Source organism: Callorhinus ursinus, unplaced genomic scaffold (genome assembly GCF_003265705.2).
Source record: "Callorhinus ursinus isolate GAN/ISIS: 27379988/994484 unplaced genomic scaffold, GSC_fseal_2.0 scaffold13, whole genome shotgun sequence".
NCBI lineage: Eukaryota > Metazoa > Chordata > Mammalia > Carnivora > Otariidae > Callorhinus > Callorhinus ursinus.
In genome coordinates, this window is record NW_027397075.1 from 24,703,991 (window position 1) to 24,727,757 (window position 23,767).

At 38.0% G+C, this 23,767-nt stretch overlaps 1 protein-coding gene across 14 annotated transcripts in view; it reads left to right on the forward strand.

The window, feature by feature from the left end:
• RGS7 (regulator of G protein signaling 7) overlaps positions 1–23,767 on the forward strand; it is a 550,220-nt gene that overhangs the window by 437,371 nt on the left and 89,082 nt on the right. For all 14 annotated transcript variants that reach the window (XM_073899936.1, XM_073899935.1, XM_073899932.1 and 11 more), the window contains one exon: positions 23,363–23,427. In XM_073899936.1, the coding sequence (XP_073756037.1) occupies positions 23,363–23,427 (65 nt within the window). The remainder of the gene's footprint in view (positions 1–23,362; positions 23,428–23,767) is intronic.

Genomic DNA, 23,767 nt, shown 5'->3' on the forward strand with positions numbered 1-23,767 from the left:
CAAGTATCATGTGACAGACCTCTTAGTAAAGTCTGCATGAGAGGCCGCAGGAAGTTCTATTAACAAGCTGATTTTGGGTTTATGCTTTCCAAATTTAGTAACTTTGTTGCCTGGCACTTCCTGATGCAAACTGAAGGAAACACTTGCATGGTTTGGGTCCTTTTACCCTTCAGGATCCCTGGAGCAGTGGACTGCCAGCCTTGCTTTGGCAAGCATGGATGTAGGGGTTTGTTTGAATTAACAAGCTCTCCCAATACCAGTTCACCAAGTACACCTTCTAGCTTCCTCGTGCATCAATTGAATCACACAATCTGTGTCTTTCTTGAAGTGACAAAACAATGGAAGCTCTTAGGAAATTGTCATTGTGGTTATTTACTAGTGAAGGAGAAGTTGTTTTGGGACCTGAATCAGGATGGGAGTATTCCGGTTTAGATGGGGCTTTTACCTGGTGGGAGGAGGTAGGGGGCTTTGATGGTGTCAGGGTACAAGCAAAACTCCCCATTATGTTTAGGCTGAATAACTACAGGAAGCACGTTTTCATTTAAAGTTTTATTTTGTTAACATTTATTTATTTATTGTAGAGAGAGAGAAAGACAGAGCATGCATGAGTGGGGTTGGGGGGGGCGTGGGGATTGGAGGGGCAGAGGGAGAGGGAGAGAGAATCCTCAAGTAGACTCCCTGCTGAGCGCAGAGCCTGACACTGGGCTTGATCCCAGGAACTCAGATCATGACCTGAGTCATAATCAGGAGTCGGTCGCTTAGCAACTGAGCCACCCAGGCGCCCCTCATTTAAAGTTTTGGTAAAGAAAAAGAGCTAATCATGGTGGCCATGATAAAAACAAAAACTATTCAAAAACCCATGGATGGTTTTTGAAGACCAAAGAATGAAAAGGAAAATTAAAAAATAAAGTAGACTGTATTGGCAAGATCATTTATAATTTAAATAAATACTAATAGGCATGGATTTTATGAATTAGCAGTACTATTTCATGAAGACTCAATTTTCTCAGGTCCAGCAGTTAAAGCTAAAAAAGACAGTCTTGGTTGAAAAAAATGTATCAATAGGACAGGCATTATTTTTGCATTGTTTTAATATTGAGTAGAAGGGAGAAAACAGACTATTGTAGCTCACTTAGTTTTTGGTCTTACTTTGAAATTTTGTCAACCTGGGAAGTAGGGAGAACCTTTACAGCCTGGGTGGTAAATAGGCTACACTGTGTGATTCTCTGGTTGGGTAACAGAAGTTTTTTGTACCATAGCTGAAATAACAAAAACAAGAGTACTTCTACATCCAAGTGATCTGAAATTAAAAAAAAAAAAAATCCTTTATTTAATACCTGCTTAAAGGGAGATTTGCATATCTGTTTTTTCTTTAATTTTTTATTGTTATGTTAATCACCATACATTACATCATTAACTTTTGATGCAGTGTTCCATGATTCATTGGTTGTGCATAACACCCAGTGCTCCACGCAGATCGTGCCCTGTCTAATACCCATCACCAGGCTAACCAATCCCTCCACCCTCCTCCCCTCTAGAACCCTCAGTTTGTTTTTCAGAGTCCATCGTCTCTCATGGTTCGTCTCCCCCTCTGATTTACTCCCCTTCATTCTTCCCCTCCTGCTATCTTCTTCTTTTTTTTTTTACTTAACATATATTGCATTATTTGTTTCAGAAGTACAGATCTGTGATTCAACAGTCTTGCACAATTCACAGCGCTCACCATAGCACATACCCTCCCCAATGTCTATCACCCAGTAACCGCATCCCTCCCACCCCCCTACCACTCCAGCAACCCTCAGTTTGTTTCCTGAAATTAAGAATTCCTCATATCAGTGAGGTCATATGATACATGTCTTTCTCTGATTGACTTATTTCACTCAGCATAACACCCTCCAGTTCCATCCACGTCGTTGCAAATGGCAAGATCTCATTCCTTTTGATGGCTGCATAATATTCCATTGTGTATATATACCACCTCTTCTTTATCCATTCATCTGTCGATGGACATCTTGGCTCTTTCCACAGTTTGGCTATTATGGACATTGCTGCTATAAACATCGGGGTGCACGTACCCCTTCGGATCCCTACATTTGTATCTTTGGGGTAAATACCCAGTAGTGCAATTGCTGGATGGAATGGTAGCTCTATTTTCAACTGTTTGAGGAACCTCCATACTGTTTTCCAGAGGGGTTGCACCAGCTCGCATTCCCACCAACAGTGTAGGAGCGTTCCCCTTTCTCCTGAAAATAGAGCTACTCTGTCGTTTCCTGCCTTGTTAATTTTAGCCATTCTGACTGGTGTGAGGTGGTATCTCATTGAGGTTTTGATTTGGATTTCCCTGATGCTGAGTGATGTGGAGCACTTTTTCATGTGTCTGTTGGCCATTTGGATGTCTTCTTTGGAAAAATGTCTGTTCATGTCTTCTGCCCATTTCTTGATTGGATCATTTGTTCTTTGGGTGTTGAGTTTGATTAGTTCTTTATAGATTTTAGATACTAGCCCTTTATCTGATGTGTCATTTGCAAATATTTTCTCCCATTGTGTCGGTTGTCTTTTGGTTTTGTGGACTGTATCTTTTGCTGTGCAAAAGCTTTTTATCTTGATGAAATCCCAATAGTTCATTTTTGCCCTGGCTTCCCTTGCCTTTGGTGATGTTTCTAGGACGAAGTTGCTGTGGCTGAGGTGGAAGAGGTTGCTGCCTGTGCTCTCCTTTAGGATTTTGATGGACTCCTGTCTCACATTTAGGTCTTTCAACCATTTGGAGGCTATTTTTGTGTGTGGTGTAAGGAAATCGTCCAGTTTCATTCTTCTGCATGTGGCTGTCCAATTTTCCCAACACCATTTGTTGAAGAGACTGTCTTTTTGTCTTTTTTCCATTGGACATTCTTTCCTGCTTTGCCAAAGATTAGTTGACCATAGAGTTGAGGGTCCATTTCTGGGCTCTCTATTCTGTTCCATTGGTCTATGTGTCTGTTTTTGTGCCAGTACCGTACTGTCTTGATGATGACGACTTTGTAATAGACCTGGAAGTCCGGAATTGTGATGCCACCAGCTTTGCTTTTCTTTTTCAAGATTCCTCTGGCTATTCGGGGTCTCTTCTGGTTCCATACAAATTTTAGGATTCTTTGTGCCATTTCTTTGAAAAAAGTGGGTGGAATTTTGATGGGGATTGCATTGAATGTGTAGATTGCTCTAGGTAGCATTGACATCTTCACAATGTTTGTTCTTCCAATCCATGAGCATGGAACGTTTTTCAATTTCTTTGTGTCTTCCTCCATTTCTTTCATGAGTATTTTATAGTTTTCTGAGTACAGGTCCTTTGCCTCTTTGGTTAAATTTATTCCTAGGTATCTTATGGTTTTGGGTGCAATTGTAAATGGGATTGACTCCTTAATTTCTCTCTCTTCTGTCTTGTTGTTGGTGTATAGGAATGCCACTGATTTCTGTGCATTGATTTTATATCCTGCCACTTTACTGAATTCCTATATGAACTCTAGCAGTCTTTGCACATCTGTTTTTATATTTTCCTTGAGCAAAGAGAGGGTCGGGGGGACTTTATTTTCTTTCTACATTCTCTTAACAGAAGGGAGATCTAGACTGTTTTAAATCACACTAGACAAAGGCCCTCATGAGAACCCTGGAAAGCAAAGCAAGGGAGCAAACCTGAGGACGCCGTGTTGGACCATGACTTCCTCCAACCATGAAATATCAGAGCTGGAGGGAGCCTGAGAGATGACCCAATTCATCCATCTCAGCTAATGATGAGGCAGCTGAATTCCAGAGAGTGGCAGGACTTGCCAGGCCAAGGTCACGCCCTTCATTATTGGCCAAATTCAGAACACACTAAAAAGTGAAATAAGTAGGAAGATAGCTGAATGAATCCCTGTTTAGCAGAGCAACCAATAGAGATTTTCAATAACTTAGTCTTAAGTCGTTGCAACTTTTCTCAGGCTACCAAGTATAATGGTAGAAACACATAATGACATTGTGTTTCTGTTACCATTATGGAACAAATCATGGCAAGCTGAATTTTCTGTGACTGACCTGGTCAATGCTTTCATTCGAAGTTTGAGGTATCAGATTCTTGTTAAAGAAATTTCTCTTTAAGCCAAGAAATATTTGTGTAAGGCTGCCCAAACTACTGCTGTTGCTTTCTGGTGTCTTTGTAAAGCATTGGCCAGCTCCCAGCTATTATAATAAAAGTGATAACACATTGTACTCCCGGATCACTGTGCTATTTGTCCAGTTTTAGGCTATACCTCAGGCTGTTTCCCTGGTGGGGGGAAGCAAAAGGCAGGGCTCACAAATTCTTTTGGTTGTTGTTGTTGCAAACCCTTCTTTTTTTTTTAAAGATTTTATTTACTTATTCATGAGAGACAGAGGAAGAGAGAGAGAGAGAAGCAGAGGGAGAAGCAGGCTCCCAAGGAGCAGGGAGCCCGATGCGGGACTCGATCCCAGGACCCTGGGATCATGACCTGAGCCGAAGGCAGACACTTAACCATCTGAGCCACCCAGGCGCCCTGTTGCAAACTGTTCTTAAACATAGTTCTGTTTTGGACAGATTTTGCCAGCTGAGGAAGAACAATGTGTCTGCTTAGATTATGCAGAGGACTGAGAATTCCTCTGCCCAGCTGACTATTCCAATTCTCTGTTCAAACCACCCGATGATGAAATCCCCTGAAGGTAAAATGTGTCAGGAGTGAATTCTGGGGATAGAATCGCCAGGACACTACTTAGCAATTTCTGGGGGCACTTTGGAATTTAAGTCCTACCCAACAGCTGGTGTAGTACCCGAAGAAGGCATTAAATGAGATACTGGCAGCCTGTCCAAAGCACAGATACACAGAAACACAAGGAGATATCAAAGTGAATAGCTCCACGACCACTTTCCAACATGACCGGCACAAACTTGGAGTAAACTTTATAGACATTTGCTTAGAGATCCAGGTCCCCACGGAGCATTTCTATGCCTTGGGCCACTGTAGTGAACGTAGACACGGAGGACTTCCCTGCTGAAGTCTGTGTCACAATATAAGTAGTAGGACCATGCCAGGTGTCAGATGGACACTGGGAAATTAGAAGTTGAAGATTCAAAGCCCCAACTGACATTCTCACCAATTAATTTTATTTCACACCTGGCACAACCAATTCTGTCAATGCAATTCAACAAATACTCCCTGAGCATCTGGTGGTGTGCAAGGCATTGTGCTCATGCAGTGGCAGGAACAAAGGTAGGTGAGAGATGGTCTCTGATCCATGTCAGCGACAGTCAAGGAGAGGAAACGGGCAGGGTCCAAAGTGAACTTGACCCTCCAGCAGACCTCCAGCATGACCATTCTCTGACCTGTAGCTCTTTATTTAAGACATACATCAGCTCAGGACAGAACTTCCACTGAGGGCCCTGAACACATTGCACTTTACTTGCCATTCTTTCTGCATGATGCACTGGGAAGACTAAGAGTTTTGGAATCAGAAACATACTGCTTCATATCCTTACTCAGCATTTAATAGCTGTGGGACCTCATGCCAGGTTCAGTTAATTCAAAAAATTAACTTTTTTGAATTTCAGTTTCCTCATCAGTAAAATGGGATCTCAAAGTCAAATCTCATTTTACACCTTGCAAAGCGTCAGTCGTAAGTGTTTATTCAATCAGTAGTTTTCTCTCTTCCTATTTCTTTGCATCCCCCCAGACTTCTGGGCTTTTAGATGCCATTATTCTTTTTTTAAGGTTTTACAAAATCTTAGTCCCTAGCAAAGGACTCTTTTACATATTCTTCATTATATTCAAAATATGTTAACAAAGCAGACAGAGAAGATGAGGGCTGCTGTCTCAGTTATCACTGGGTTCATGAATATAAGATTTTTTTTTCTGGCTTTCTTAAAAAATGTGGCAAGCACCAATTAACACATAATGCTGTGACAACAGTCTTGAGTGGATTTTGATTTGCAAATCACATTAATCTTGTCTTGAAATATCTTCACTGGTCTCCTTGGAAACATTGAAATTGATTTTAAGGTGTGCATTCTAAGTTTCAAGGTTCATCCCGTAGTGATATGGATCATTATAGCACCTCATGGCCTTTAATTTTTCTGCCCTCTGAGCTGGAAAATGTACTAGCTACTGGTAATCTTTAATAGTAGGTGCACTGCAACATTTTAGTATCATTTATGATATATGTATATTTAACAATGTGTGAAACATTTTAAATAATATGAATTATGCACTGAAATTGGAAAGAATCTGAATTGTATTTCATTCAGTGTTTTAAAAAATAGGTTTATATCCATCTGCCTATATTATTTTTCTACAGTTTAAGGTTAATATCATACATTATCCAGCATGGTTGACTAATAATGATCAACATTCTGTGTTAGGCAATGCACATAAACTTTTCTAAACCTTCTTTGCCCAACCCCCAGGGAAAGAACAATTTACCCTGTAATAGAGTAAAAGTATTCTTTTTTAAAGCAGACTTTCTAACATTTAGATTTCTACTGCTTAATCTTTCTGGGCAATTTGAGAGCAACTGAAATTTAGAGAGAAAACTAGGAAGACATAAAGAAAACAAAGGTTATCCTTTTGTAAAACTACAAGTGACAAACATTATTCAATAAAAATACTCAAGTTACTCAAAATTATTAGACTTACTCCAAAACTACAGAGGAAAGTAAGTTTATTTTATACTCACTTCTCACACATGGATGTATATCTGTGTATTAAAGAGGAACTGTTACATGCAGACCACACAAAAAATGCAGCAAAACATGCTTTAAGGAATGTCAAAGCTTTATATCGTTAACAGCCTCTAATTTTGGGGGGAGATTATGCACTGTTTCCTTTTAGTTCATGTATTATTTTGCTAATAAAAATTTAGTGGATCCAGGTCTCTTCTTTACTCTGACTCCCCTCTTCCAAAAAGAAGGAATGACTTATATTTATATCTTGGAAATTAGACCAAAAAGGAAAGAATGAGATGGAAGAACCGGTGATAACAAATTGATAAATCAAAATAAACACTGATTATTTTTTAAAATAATTAATTTTAGAGTTTAAATCAAAGTGGAATTAAAATGGCAGACAATAATATACCAGTTAGAAAAACTCATATATCTCATGTTTGACAACTTAAAATCACTCTTCAAAATGATATTCTCAGGGAAGAAAATCACAATGGAAATTTTAAAATTTAAAAAAACTTTTAAATTTTAAAATGTAGCACAGAGCTACATTTTCCTCTGGAGGAATTCACAGACTTCTCAAGGATTCCAAGGAACCATAGATTTAAGAGACTATGTTTCCTCCTTTTTTTAGTGTAGTCTTTCTAAGTGTCATGAAAATGTTCCTATTAAGAAAAAGCTTTTATATTAGGGAACATTTTGCAATAAAATTTCACTTTTTAAAAATAATTCTTTGGAAAATTTTGCAATATACTTATATTACTTTCATAAACTATAGATTAATAATATTTATAAAGATGACTGCAATCAGAAGAAATTTTTCATAGAAGCCTTATGATCATAGGAAATTTTAAAATTTCAACTAATTTATAAATATATTGTTCTTATACAGAAGACTAACAGGGGATCAATTCTATAAGGATAGTGTAACATATGACTTCAAGAAGAAAGAATAATCCAAATTCCTCCCACAAAAGAGCTTGTCCATGTATTTTCTTGGATATTTGGAGCCCACTGGATACCTGGATACATTTAAAAGAGTGGTTTAACCATTATATTTTTAAATGTGGATATCTACATTTCAGAATTATATGATTTGTGAATATTTAAATTTATGTTAAAAATTTTAGAGTCAAATTAAAAATACTTTTTTTTTTCCTGAGGTGAGTGCATAAGCAAAATCTTTTAAATTCTACACTTCCAGGGGCGCCTGGGTGGCTCAGCCGTTAAGCGTCTGCCTTTGGCTCAGGTCATGATCCCAGGGTCTTGGGATCAAGCCCTGCATCGGGCTCCCTGCTCCGCGGGGAAGCCTGCTTCTCCCTCTCCCACTCTCCCTGCTTGTGTTCCCTCTGTCACTGTGTCTCTCTCTGTCAAATAAATAAATAAAATCTTTAAAAAAAATAATAAAGTCTACACTTCCACAGAGGGCATCATTGGAGAAAGGTTGGGCATGACAAATTTCAGATAAAAGGATACTAAGACTTATTCAAACATAACACCCAGAAAAGCATAGTTAAATTTTTTATTTCAAGTTCCATTATGGGAGAAATATGTAAGATTTTAACATAAACTAAATAAGTAAGGGAAAATAAAGGAAATTGAGTTCTACTGAGCCTCTATATGTAAAAATCCATCAGTTGCTTTACCTAGAAGCAGATTTTTTTTTTCTTAAGGATTTCTTTATGTATAACTACCATAATGTATTTATTTCCATAGTGCAAAGGAAAAGAAAATCAAACTGAGTCATATGAAAAGTTCATTGCTAGAGTAGGACAACTGGTCCTTTAAGACTCAGCAAACAGATTGCCCTCCACTCCATCCTGATGGGAGGGCAGTCCAGCTGTATGGGCCAGGCAGCTATCACTTGCCCTGGATTGTGAGTCACTTGAAAGTTCAAGGACAAAAATCTTTCACTGTGTATCCCCTGCGCCTAGGACAATATCCAGAATTTCAGTGGGTGTTCAATAAACATTTAATTGAGTGAGTGAATAATTGAATGAATGAAGAGTTTTGATTCCTAGGATTTATAATGTGGTCCAATCATATTTAGCTTTAAAGATGCCAACTATCTATGCTCAAATTGGTAGTAAGAAAACAAAGTAAAATTATTAACAACAACGTTAACAAAAATTTTGAATAGCAACATTTGAGATGACCATCTCTGAATTTCAGTGGGGACCTTTATGCTTGTCCTGTGAGGCTTGAAATTACAGTTAGGTGGGCATAAAATAGCCTTTCTCCTAGAACATCAAGAGAGATTTTAAGGGACAAAATTGTAAGATGTCGTATGTCTATCAAAATGTGTCAGATGACGAAGGCAATTTAGAATACTTGGTTTTAATTTCATGTTCTAAATGGACATATAATCATTATGAACCTCAAAATAGAATAGAGGCCAAGTGTATGAGAGAAACATAAGATATGCTTGGGAGCCATTTACATAGAATTATAGGATATTTATACAGACTCTGATCTAATCAATTTATATGAACACTAAATAAGGAAGCAGTGCGATGGGTTTTTACCACAAACTACCACCACTTGGGCCAGATGATAAGACTCCCCCATTCTTGCTAAGTCTCTGGGGTACTTTAGGAACTTATCCTAAAGCCTTGAGCTGAGCCTTGCCTCTTCCATTTGCTAGCTCTGAGAACTAGAGCTAAACTCTTCCATCCTGAGCCTTGTGTTTCTTCTAATAAAATATATACATATATATACTTAATATATTTAAAATTTTATATAATACATATAATATTGTAAATAATATTTAATATTATATATATATGTAATAAACCTATGTTTTGTAGCTCCCACCATTATTGTCAGGCACAGAGGAGAAGAATAGGAGATACAGGGAAGTGACTTATATACACTAAATTGTCTTGGAAAGTAATGGTGGTTATTCACTTATCTATGAGATGTATAGCAAATATTAAAAATAATTATCATTTACCTATGTATTTGTCTCCTCCCAGTTTAACATAAGGATTGAGGTGACTAGGAACACTGAATTGTTTCTCTCTCTATCTTGGTGCCTAGAACCTTAGTTGGCACATTGAATGAACAAATGAGTACATTTCAATTAATATAAAGTTACATCATACATTTGAAAAAAATGCATCCATTTTTACTTCTTAATATAGTTTGGCTAAACATAGCTTAAAGAAATGTATGCATTACAGAGAGATTCTAAACTATAAGTATACTGTTGAATATTTAAAATGGAATTATTGCCAAGTTCATGAAGTCAAATTTTAATTTATTTCTAAAAATTATATGTTCCTTTGAATCTGAGATATACTTAGAATTTTTGTCAGACTTGACAAAAAAGCTGATTATCCGTTCCACCGCAGATACAGTTAATCTTACATTTGCATAATACATTATAAGTTTTCAAAAGGCCTTTACATTGATCATTTCTTTCAATTTTCACAGCCGTCCTATCCTATGAAGTCAGAAAAAAAATATATTAAAATTCCCATTTGTCAGGAATCTGACTGAGAAAGGACAGAAAACCTTGTCACCTACCTAGCAACAGGCATCACTTACTGATTTGGAGAATGATGCCTCAAGTGTTCATCTGTCAAAGCCCTAACTTTTACCTATTGTGTGTTTTCCTTGCATTTTTGGAGCAATCTGATTCACTTAATTTCTTTATAACCTTTATTAGAATAATTTACCATTTGCAGACCTATAGTGCTGTTCTGGTCACAGATCACTTTTGCTAATATGCTTTAATCAGGACACCTCTGGGGAAGTTCCATGGAAGGAACTTATCAGAGGTTCCAAAGGAAAGGAGAGAAATATAATAAACAGGTAAAATCGAAGAGCAAAATTAATCTTTAGAGAAGTTAACAGAACAGCTCCTTAGATGTTTAGCAAAGTTCTGTCTCACCCTAATCCTGATCTGCCTTGATCAGGCTGCTTTACTGTTCTTACCTTGTACTGTCCTGAGCATCCTAGACCCCTTATTTTAGCTGGGAGACGTATAAAACTGTTCTCCAAGTTACTTTACGTTTTAGGATACACCCTTGATTCAGAGTTTGTACTGAGTATTTCTCCAAACAGAATGGTTCCTTCCAGACGATTAGGTTCACATTCCAGTTCAGCTGCTTAGTAGCTGTATACTTGAAAAAGTTAACTCTCTGTGCCCCAATTTTAATGATCATACTCCCACTTGCTAAGGTTGCTTGAAGGATTAATTGGCTTAAAGGATTAAAATGGTGGCTGATCCATAGCACGTGGCACATAGTAAGTATTAGCTATTACTGTTAGTATTTTCATCATTAGTATTTTCATTAGCTTTATTATTTTCAGGCTTGTATTACTATAATCATTATCTTCTCCTAAAAAGAAAAGGAACGACCTGCAAGTTCCTGGTAGTTCTGTCGGTCAGGAAGCAGACGGCTTCATTTTATTAAGGCTACGTTATGCAGCAGTGAGGAGGGGAGCACAGAGGGAACAGGAAAGCCGGGGCTCTCAAACCAGTTTTTGTTTTGGCAAATAGGAGGAGTGAAGAAGTACGAGATGGAAGGAAACTTGAGAGGGAATTGCAAATAGGTTAGCCTTGACCCTTTTAAAAATCAGCTTTTCCTACCCTGTTGGCTGCTTTTTGGAGCCACCATCAGCCTCCAGTGCACGTTAGGAAGGATCACCATGAAACGGACCCAGGGCCATTTTGAAATTTGCTGTCATGTAGAGATGTTCTAGGTTCCAGTTCCAAAATCACCGTATGAGTCATATCAGATTGCTCTCTATTTAGATAAATAACAGAAAACAGGTGTGTTATTTTCTAACAAAAAAAATAATGTATTTCAGCCATCATTAAGATAGCAATTGTGTTGTGTTGTCTTTCCATTGCATTATTATTATTAAACACTGTGCTATCCACTCTCGCACATTTGCCTCATGTAAGCTTGAACAATTTTTTTTATTTTTTTATTTCTTTATTATCATGTTCAGTTAACCAGCATATAGTAGATCATTAGTTTTTGATGTAGTGTTCAATGATTCATTAGTTGCGTATAACTCCCAGTGCCCATCACCACCTGTGCCCTCCTTAATACTCATCACCCGGTTACCCCATCCCCCACCCCCTCCCTTCTGTAACCCTCAATTTTTTTCCCAGAGTCCGGAGTCTCTCATGGTGTGTCTCCCTCTCTGATTTCTTCCCATTCAGTTTTCCCTCCCTTCCCCTATAGTCCTCCATGTTATTCCTTATGTTCCACATATGAGTGAAATCATATGATAATTGTCTTTCTCTGCTTGACGTACTTCCCTTAGCATAATCCCCTCCAGTTCCATCCATGTCCATGCAAATGGTAGGCATTCGTCCTTTCTGATGGCTGAGTAATATTCCATTTTATATATGAACCGCATCTTCTTTATCCATTCATCTGTTGAAGGACATCTCATCTCCTTCCACAGTTTGGCTATGGTTGAGCAATTTTTTGCTATTAAATGTGAGTGGCACATCATGCCATTTCTGTCTCTTACAACCCTCAGCAGTTCCCATTACACTACAGGCCACACTTCCTGCCTCCCCAGCCCAGCCCGGCACCCACCCTCACTGCCTCCCACCCTCTCCAGGCTCTGACCCCTCTATTTTGAGGACACCCTGCTTATGTCCTGCCCAGAGTCCCCTTGCTGGACTCTGATGGGTGCTCTCTGCCCCCAGATCTTTCTGGAGCTGGTTCCTTTTCCTAATTTAGTTTGCAACTCAAAAGTTATCACTTCAGAGAGGCCTTTGCGGATCCTGCGATCTAATGTAAGAGCCCCTCCCACACCCCTTTGCCTTCCCACCTCCACTTCGTCCCAGTATCTATCACAGCTTGGAGGTTAAAACAGTTGTCTTTGGTGTCTACTGCTTGACTTTGACTCTTGCCTAAACCAAGAATTACTTAATCTCATCCTACCTTCATTGCCTCATCTGCAAAGAGGGAAAATTAATAGCACCTGCTTGTTCGTTCATTTGGACAACATAACATATGTGAAATGTTTGAATAATTCCTGGTACATGGAAAACATTTAATAAATATTGGGAATTGCAGTTATGTTATTCATAGTACTGTGCATTATCCATTACACTCTAGACCAGTTCCCTGTAAGCTAAGAGCAGTGATGATCCCCTGGGCTCATCCACTGTATCCTCAGGGCTTAGAAGAAGCCTGGTACGCTGTGGGCACTCAGTGAACATTTGCTGAAGAAGGAACAATGCATCCAGTATCCCATACACATCTGTCACACTTTTCCTTTTACTCCCCATATAAGGCAAATATTCTGTTCTTCTCCAGGAACCGAAGATACCTTGGAGTCTCGTGTAATTACTCCACATAGACCCCTCTCATCCTAAGATTCTTAAAATCTTTGTAAAACCAACACCCTTCCAGTTTACTGGCAGAGGCTGTCATTGGTACCATGTTGCCCCCTGTGGGTAGAGAACACTATTACAGCGAGCCCACCTCCAGGCTTCTGACCTCAATCACCCTATGTTTGGGCAGTTGGAAGCTGTGTCTCCTTTGTCCTCTCCCTTTGAATTTCTCTGGAATGTCAGCTCATTGGGAATAGGACCCTTGTCTGTTTGTTTTGTTCACAGCTGTACCCCCACCATTTAGATCAGAGCCTGGCACATACCAGGCATCTAGTAAATGTCGAATTGAATAAATAAATGAATTTTAAAAAATAGTTTTCTATCTTTTTCTTCCCCTGGTGGCCCAGAAATCTGTTTCAGCTATTAACAGAAAATACTGATGACTTATTTAGTTGTACATGGAGTTTCAGTATTGAGATTATGAGATATAATAGTAAAAAGAATGAGAAAGTAGAGTGAAGAATGAAATTAAAAATTAAAAATATAATTTAATAGCACCAAGTTGCCTGTTATGAACAAAACTAGTCAGTCATATGTTTAAAATTGAAGTATATTTTAACATAAAATTTGGAAAAGATTTTCAGGTCACTAGCCAGTGTACTCCAGATGTAACAACACATATGTACTTAATGTTTATTATTTTAGATCCTTGGCAGTGCTAATTCGTGGTAGTTTTGCAGGAAGAGACACTTCACAAGTGAGACACTAAACAAATTCAATGGCCCTCTCTGCAGTGTCCCATTTGAAGAAAGCAATAATTTTATATAAAAATCCATCCCCAACAAGGTTTTTAAAAGGATATTTCACTTCTGAAATTACTCTGTAATTTTCTTTTAAGTAGAAACCTTTCTGGTGAGCATAAAGGACATCATAGCTAATAATTCTGTACATTATTTTCCCTTTGGAGTTAACACAGCACTGTCCAACATATCATGTCCTGTAGTCCTAACCTCAGTCCTGTGGAATAGATGCACCAAGTATTTTTATATTCATTACACAGGTGAGCAATTGGAGTCTCAGAAAGGTTAAGTGACTTTTCCAAAATCACAGTTAACGAGGGTGGCCAGAACCCCAAATCTGAAAACTCAAGGACCATTGCTCTCTACTATACCCCATGGCCTCTCCTAGAGTATTTGTAAATGTGTCTCTCCGTTGATGATCAGGGGATTAGACAACAGGCATAGTATGAGTAATGCCCTGAGTGACTTAGCCAGTAATTTCTGATGTTAATCTCATCCTTTTATAGGTTATAATATTATTTTCTAACATACTGCCTGTATCTCTTTCCTTTTATATAACAAACCAAGAAAAGGGAGTGGGGAGGATCCAAGTTCAGATATCCAAAACTATTGTTCATGACTATTTTGACCTCAATTCAGTGAATCTAGATTACTCCCTCTTGGGTAAGTCACACAGCACTTTGGCATTATCTCTTGGGTTTCATTTTCCTACTGTTTCCTACTGGATGATTTATTGAAGTACTCTTGGAAAATGTGAACTTATTCCTTCATTTGATAAATTTAAATAAAAGAAGGAGAAATTAAGAACCCTTGACCTAGTATTATGGGAAATTTACTTGAAAGTTAATATTTTTATTACAACAGTGGTTCAGAAATATCATAAAAGTTAAACTATGGTATTTCTTATTATGCTATGGTAAAAAATAGATATTATTGGTTTAAAACCCTACTAAATGCTATAAGCAACAGAGGTAATATGCCACATAGAAAGAATGGGAAGTCAGGTACTACTGCAGATAACTAGCAGAGCTTCTGCAAGTTTTGTAGGTATCTTTGTCATCATAGAAAAGATCTGTTTTATTCACTACTCTCCAACAGAGGGAATAAGACACAAACACATGCAGTTGGTTATTCTTTGAGGTAGGTATGTTCTATAAAGTTGCCACAAATACGTAATCAGGGAATACTGAGCCGTTGCTCCTAGGGGAAGTACAGCGTTCAGTTCCTGCAAGCCTCTGGTCACAACATTTTTGCCCACGGATCAATGCATACACCTTTGTTTTATGTGTGTTTCTTTCAACAGACCCCTTAGTTCATATATATTTTTGATTAATAAACATTGACCTTACAACCAGCAGCATCCTAAGTCATTCACAAACAGAGTTTATCCAACATACATGTCATCTCCAAAAAGCACATCATGGTCTTCTTGCATTTAGGAACACTAGACAGCACTGCGGCACTATTCTTGGGGCTCATTTTAAACAGCAAAAAAAAAAAAGTGGCACTAAACAGACCATCAAAAGGACACTTGTTTACAGAATTAGCTGGAACAGGAAGGTAAAGTGTTGCCTTGTTCCACATCAACTGAGAAAGTGAGCATCAGACAACTCTAGTTTTACCACTCTGAATGGCTGTGGATGATCGTAAAAACACCGCAAGTGTTGATTGGGGAGCTACAAATAAATTTTAGCAAGTAGGCAGATTTGCAGATATGGGATCAGCAAATAATGATGATTAGCTATAATTTTTAAGAGAGAAAGAAAGTAAATTTGGAGAGAATAAAATACAGCAACGTAAGGAATTACGAATTGCCAAAAACTCATGAGTCTTAGGAAAGCAATCAAACCTTTTAGGAGCCATTGATATATTTACAAAGAAGGATAAATTAAATAGCTCTGTTTTGTTTGTTTAGCAATTTAAGTGATTGGAGCATATAATCTGTAATATAATTTGTGGATGAATGCACAGAGAACGAGATTCAAATAAGATTCACAGTGACAGTAATAGTTCTTACATTTAGGAGCAACATTCTCAGATATTAAGAAAAATGGATGCCTGTAGAAAACAGATGCAAAGGACTTCTGCCCTTCTTAGCACTCTCTGAGAGCTAATGTGGGGCTCCCGTTACCACTGCCTTTATATTTTATGTGTGATAAGTATCTGCTGTGTGATCACAAACCCAAGAATCCTCTGATTCACCTAGTTATTTTTTGCATAGCTCTGGAAGAGGATTTAGGCTCTCTGGATTTCACTCTTACTGTCAATTAAATAAAGATGACAATACCTTTTTTTTCTGAGATAGTTGATTTAAGGCTCTGGATAAGCTAATACATGTAAACACCTTAATATGCAGCAGTCTGCATGGTAGAATCATCAGAGGACACTTCCTTTTCCTTTAGGAGGAGATAGAAGTCCACAGCTCTAATTCTTTTCAGACTCAAGGTGGCTGGCTATTATTACAAGGGTATCCTGAAGGAATTCTTTCTTCTCAAGACTAGAACTTCAAGACAGGTATTTGAAGATTTTCATGGTCTAGGTATTCAATTACCATAGTAGATCTCTCTTACTCTGTTACTCTCTTTTTTAGTCAAGGTATTTGATCTCATACATCAGTGAATTCCTTCTACTACTTATAGTAACATGTCTTCATTAACATATATCAGAAAATTTGGGGCACCTGGGTGGCTCAGTCCATTAAGCATCTGCCTTCAGCTCAGGTCTTAATCACAGGGTCCTGGGATTGAGCCCCTTGTCAGGTTGTCTGCTCAGCAGGGAGTCTGCTTCTCCCTCTGCCCCTCCCCCTCCTTCCCCGAAATGTGCTCTCTCACAGGCATGCTCTCTCTTTCTCTCTCAAATAAATAAATAAAATCTAAAAAAAAACTATAAAAAACATATCAGAAAATTAAATAATTTTAAAATTATTTTATCATATGTTCTCTAGGTAATTTTCTGTTAAGATTTAATTTCTCTTTTAGTTAATTAATGCTTGTGTTGCTGTTGAGTTATAAATTTAAAAAAATAAAATTCCCTAAAATATTGTTATTCCTTAACTTTCATTCCTACAAATGCATTCTAATGGTTGAGTCATTAAATGAGTATTAGATTTTATAGGACTGTATTAACATTAAGATACCTTCAAAGAATTATTTTGGAAATTCTGTTCTTGAAGAAGATAAGAAAGGAAAGAAGATTAAGGATAATGTTTTTGTTTAAGTTTTTTGTTATAAAAAATCCAAAAATTATTGAGGTTTTAAGGGTATGTTCATTCAGCATAGATATACTCACAAAACATATTTGCATCTTGGGACGGCTGTAAGAAGCAAGAACTGACTTGCACACCATACTTCCTGGAAATTTTCCAAAATTGCTCCCTCTGCCCCTGCATGGAATAAGAAGAAAAGAAAGCAAAACTAGAATAGAAAGAATTATTAAGACAGTGTGGAAATTGAAGAATGGTGCCACATACCACTTACTTGAAAGATGTACTCTGGAATCAATAGAATTTAGCCAAATGAAAGGAAGATGGTGATATCAGACTTACAATTTCTCTTCTCAAGAAGTTAGGGCAGCTTTACAGAATTGGATGCAGTTCTGACCAAGCCCATTAATGACCCATGCAGGCTGGAAATAAGAGTAAGTCTTAGGAAGGCAGAGAAAAGCTTGCCCCATCTTGGATTGAGGTTTCTTAGGCTTAAACACGGCACTCAAAGAGACAGCCCTATGCCTGTCTGATGTTTTGTCTCTGACCCAGATTTCATAAACCATCTCGGGGTCTCAGACATTCACAGAGCAAGCCTAAGAGTAAAGGGGAGGAACTTGGGGAATGATGGCAGTATCCTTGCCGGATTGTTATGCTGGGGGCCGACAGTTACAACAGCAAACCCAGGATTCTCTGGGTCAGCTTCACCAGGGTAGTGGCCTCAGTCCAAAATGAGTGAGCAATGCCAGAGGAAACCAGAAATAAGAAGGATATAGCCACATGGGTAATAGCTGTGTTTTTTGGAATATCTGAGCTGTGATAGAACAGTTTTAGCAAATCTAGATTTTTTTTTAAATGTGCCAAGTCAACATTTTTCTCACTTTAATTCTCCAAGACAACAGCTTTCCCTCCATGCCCTCCAGGATCTAAATAATTGTGATAAAAGTAATTTCCAAGTGGAATGTAAATACTATAATTTTTTAAAAACTATAATAGAGCAAACAATAAACGCTAGTCACTAAAAAAATTAGAAAGAAATAGATTATTTTCTTCATCGTTTATGGGGGGAACATTAGTGTTTATTTCTGAGACTAAAATTCAAGAAAAATATATAAAACATTTATTTAAACACATAAGAATGGCCACTAATGGAATGGTAAGTTTTATCACTTTTAAATTATTAGAAGAGGAATTAAAGAAAACTCATCCCATGTAACAAAAGGTAGGAAAGAAAGAAATCACAATTACAGAGAGAGAGAGAGAGAGATGGAGATGTAAGAAAAGGAAGAACAAACATAACATAAGAATTAATGTAAGTTCATCTTTTGAAATAGAAGGTATCTTTAGGTGAGGTCATAAATAAAATCCAGTAATACCTGTCTGCAGGGAAGGTGAGTAAAACATGCTGACTCTTTCAGTTAAAGAAGGTTGATAAAGCAAAGATATACCAGGCAAATACAAGTAGAAAATGAAACCAGGGCTTGCAATATAGATCAAATAAAAATAGCCCACAGTACAAAGTGTTAAACAGAGCCAAATCTGTGAAGGGGGCAATTCATACACATCTTTTTTCATTAAAACCTATCATGTGAAAATACTGGAAATATAAGAAAACAGATAAACAGAATGAAATTGTTCCACTCTCAAGCCAGATTGGCAAAAAATCAAGTCTGGCACGAAGGTGAGGATATTGGTATATTGCTGGGAGAGTTTAATGGGTAGAAGTTTGGCAGGTCTTACAAAATTCACACTGTGCCTGTCCCACAAAGTCCTGCTACCAATTCCAAGAATATAGGTTAATCAAAGCCTATATGGAATCACTATTTGTAGCAGCTCCAAAATATGAAAGCATTATCTCACTTATATATGGAATGTTAAACACACACACACACACACACACACACACACAAGCTCATAGGAAAAAAGAAAAAGATCAGAGACGAAGGGTGGGAGGTAGGGGAATTGGAAGAATGGGGTCAAAATGTACAAAACACCATTTATACGATAAAAAAGTTCTGGGAATGTCGTGCACCATGACGACTATAGCAAACACTGCTGTGTGGTACATCTGAAAGTTGCTGAGAGAATAGATCCTAAAAGTTCTCATGACAACGGGGAGAAAACCCCTTTTTTTTTTTTTTGGATCGAGATGAAATGATGAATATTAACTGAACTTAATGTGGTGATTATTTCACAATTGCATAAGTCACTTCATTACACTGTGCACTTTAAACGTATGTGGTGCTGCATGTCAGTTATGTCTCAATAAAACCGAGAAGAAAAAAAAAGAGAAAAGGAAAACAATCTAAGTATTTAATAATAGGTGTATAGCTTAAATAATGTGTGCTGCATTCCTAGGATAGACTAGCACAGTGAGGAGAAACAAGCTATAGAAAAGTGCCTGGGTGGATCTCAGTAATGTCATGGTGAGTAAAAAAAGCAGGTTGCAGAAAATGTACTATGAATACTGTATGTATATATAAAAGTATAATTTAAATAACAATAATTTAAAACTAAATCAGTGTTTGCTGAAGTATACTCAATGCTGTCCATATCATTTATTAAACTTCTCCTCAAAAATATGGGAAAATATATTTCCTGCATATATATATCTGATATTAGTCTCTATCTCTAATGTATAAGTGGGCTTTAAGTCTAATAAGAAAAAGCCAAATCCCCCAAGAGAAAAATTAGCAGTCATGAATTCCTAATTCGCAGAAGAAAAACTCTCAAATCATCAGGAAAATTTAGTGATGTTTTTACTCAACAAATATATCCTGAGCGTCTTCTGTGTCCAAGTATGTTCCAGGCAAGGGAACACATGGGCAAACAAAACAAGCAAAAATCTCTGGCCTCATGGAGATGGCATTCCCATGAGGTGGCAGGGGGCGAAGATAAGCTAATAAGCTATCTACATAAATGGATGCAGAAGTTGTATGTTAGGAGATAGAAGGTTGTGTAGAGGACAATGGGAAAGGGGCTGTGGGGGGTGGGGGTGGGGAGGGAGGTGTCGCTGAGACCATGGGTCTGAAGGGGACGCGGCCACCGTTTGAGAGTAGTTTGGAAGCAAGGTCAGAGGATAATGAAATGGGCACAGAAGGACTTTGGCCTTTACGGGAAGTGAGGTGAGATAGGAAGTAGTTGAAAAATGGGAAGTTTGAATACAATGAAATCTGATTTAAGTCTTAACAGAATAACTCTGACTGCTTTGCTGAAAATGGACTCTCCAGAGTGTAAGCAAGACATACTCATGCTTAAACTCTATGGAATTTGGTTACACAGATCAGAGGACTTGAAAGGTGCACACCCCCTCATTCAGCAATGACACTCTAGGAAAATTATCAGATATCTAAAAAATAAACATACAGCCATACGTACATGTTTGCAGAAGTACTAGTAAATAATTGCAAGATGAAGAATATAATCTAAGTGTCCAACAATAAGGACTCATTTAAATAAATAATAAATGGATTATCATGAAATGATTTTTCAGGATGTTACAGAATAACACTTACTGATATGAAGTTAGCCAAATATAACATTAAAGGATAAATCTCATAAGATAGCATATGTTGTTTAAATAAATATATGCAAATAAAATTTTGATATAAATACAGATTTTCATGTGTATGTTTGTAGATGTGTATAGAAGGGAAAAGCCATATAATGTGCCAAATCACGAAGGAAGTGAGATTAGAATGATTTTTTTCTTTAAGATTTTTTTTTCTGCATCGTCTTAACTTTTTTAACTTTTACAATGAGGGATAAGGATTTTAAAAATTAAACTGTTTCAACTTTGAAGTAAAACAATCCGTATGCATCATTTTTACTTGCCCTGTTAACATATCTGCTCTTCTGATGAGCGCAAAGTGATTTTTGTAACAGGATGTTAAAATGGAAATCCAGCCAAAGTGTTAAGTGGATCAAGACCAGATGTGAAAGTGCTATTCTAGACGGACATACAAACTGTCACACTAGCTGCTGTCAGCTCCCACTGAGGGCATTAAAGGGTAAGATGTTGGCCTGAAGACTGATTTTGTAGCTGTTAGGATGTCAGGAGTCATTGCCCCCATCAGCCCCAGTGGGAAGAATGAGTGGAGATGCCCCTCATCTCAAGCCCCGGGACAAAGATTTCAAGGGCTTTCTGAGAGTGCTTGACAGGAGTCACCTACTCCTGGGGACACAGTGGATCATGAACTCCAGGCCTTGGAATGACAAGGGGCAAGAGACAGGCTATCTAGTTATGGGTGGAGAAATTAAAGGGAAGTGGCTATGTTCCGTGGTCTTCTTTCAGGGCAAAGAGTGCATGAGTGTTTCTCTCGTGTGTAATTTAAGCCACATGTGATAGAGAGTCCAGTCCTAGGGAACAGCCTGGACAGGCAACCACACTGCAGAGAGGCCAGAGGTATAGTCAGCCCCTACAAGGGCCCTGTAGGTGGGAGATTCCCAGCAATGGTGGAGTGGGGTTCCTCCAAAGCATCACACAAAGTGACATGGGAAACATAATCAGCTTTAAAACTCTGCCACAACCAGAGAATGGCAACACTAGCTCACCACACGTATCAGTCAAGCCAGAATGGCAGCACCCCCTATCCTCTCCTTCCTCCGTATGCTCCAACCCCAGAAGGTTAGAAGCCTTGGTCAGCAGTACTTGCTGGGGACACAGAAGAGCAAGGTGGACAAAGAAGACAGTCATGCTTCTCTCACCCACAGAAGCTGGGGAAAAGAGGAAGACGTTAAGACTTTAAACCAGGGGGCTCCTGGGTGGCTCAGTCGTTAAGCGTCTGCCCTCGGCTCAGGTCATGATCCCAGGGTCCTGGGATCGAGCCCCGCATCAGGCTCCCTGCTTGGCGGGAAGCCTGCTTCTCCCTCTCCCACTCCCCTGCTTGTGTTCCCTCTCTCACTGTGTCTCTCTCTGTCAAATAAATAAAATAAAATCTTTAAAAAATAATAAAAATAAATAAATAAACCAGGCTTGAATTTTTGACTATTCCTTGAATGGACATTCCATAAGTTGGGTCTCTTTGAATTACCTGAGTGACAAGCAAGACTGTGGATGCTGCTTGAGTTTTTATTCAGGGGCTGGGGAAGGATTCGCTCACACAATAAACTTGAAACAATTAAAAAGAGAGTTTCGTGACAATATGTATTTTATTTGACCAATTTTGAGAATTAGCAATTTTAAAAATTACTACTATTGGTGGAATAATAAAACTCCCATGATAGAATGTAGAAAGATGTGTTCTCAGATCGTCTCCTGGGTTCTTAATGTCTGTAGTAATGTTAGCATCGGTCCACGCTTGGCTTTCTCCTTGGCCTTGGCCTTCATAAAGGGAACTTTAGAGGATGGAAATTGAATGCACAGCATCAGTGTTTACAGAGATCTCAGATTTTCTGTGTAAGATAATTCCTTAGTGATATCAGCTGGACTTGATGATCAGAAACGGAGGGTGGCATGGCTTAGTGCAATGGTGGTGATTATAAGGACACCCCCAGAACTGACCTTACAAAAAGTAATCTGACAGTCCTCATCCAGCAGATTCATTCAGCATCTGAAATATATAGTTTATCTTGAATTTCGTGAGACTCAAATATCATATATTATGGAAAAATAACAAAAAGTGTCCTGGAAATCAGGACAATACTGGAGGGCTCTGAATGTCCTGATATTATCCTAAGAGTTGCTAATAATCCTGAAATAACTAAAGAAATGTGATTTTTCAATGGCAGTGCTGCTCTAGCCCTCTTCTCTCCCTCTGGCACCCATCCCATAAATCTACTGCCCAAGGGAGCTTTCCCTGGCAGCAAGGATACTGAGTCCTCAGAAAAATGGTATTAAAAGGTAGTCATATTGTAGTTAGGGAAGATATTATAGTTTCCTCTCTCCCAGTGGCAAAATAATTGATGATGGTGAAATGTAGCAAAGGAGATGCCAAGAAGGCTTCAGTTTAGGTTAAGAGAGTCTTTCAGTTGACAGAAGAATATGGATATAATTGAATGTGCCAGTGATTCACTCTTCATGCAATTCCTTTTAACCCAATGGTGTTACTTGTATATCTAGATGTTTAAGTTCATTTGATGTATTATTTAGAAGGCTTTATTTTCCCCCTTATTTAATAAAAATAAAGAAACAGTTACCAACTTTCTAAATGTATCTATTTTCTTATAATATCACTATGTTTGAATTTCAGTAAAAATGTTACCAATTATTTATATTTGTCAAAAAATATAAAGATAGAAAATTATGACTGGAAAAAAAGTGACAAAGACCAAGATGTTTTGATTTATAATGCTGTATTTTTATTTTTAGTGAGTGCCTCCAGTTAATAAGCAGGCAAGAAATGATTGATTTTTTTTTTTCCTTTCAGCGGTTTACCTCTGCAAGAGAACAATGCAAAACAAGGCAAGGCTAGAATTGGCAGACTATGAAGCTGTAAGTACTAAGGACTTTCTGGCAAAGAAAGTCATAAAATGAACAGGAATAAGGCCTATGGTCATTTCTGGAGATTCTGTTGACTTTACACCCCTGGATTTTAAGGACCAGATTTCTAGGATCAGGCATCATAAATGGCTCAAATCCCTGACTTGCTTGCTTTGTCTCCTCATTCACATTGGGGATGGTGAACTTCTAGATGCAAACTCACAGGAGAAGGGAGAAGCCTGTCTTGCTAAACTTGACTTAAGTGTAAAAACATTAAATGTGTCCTATATATAGTGAAGACATCCAAACTTAGAGAAATAAAGAGCATTTACTTTGAGTAAATAGTTTTTGC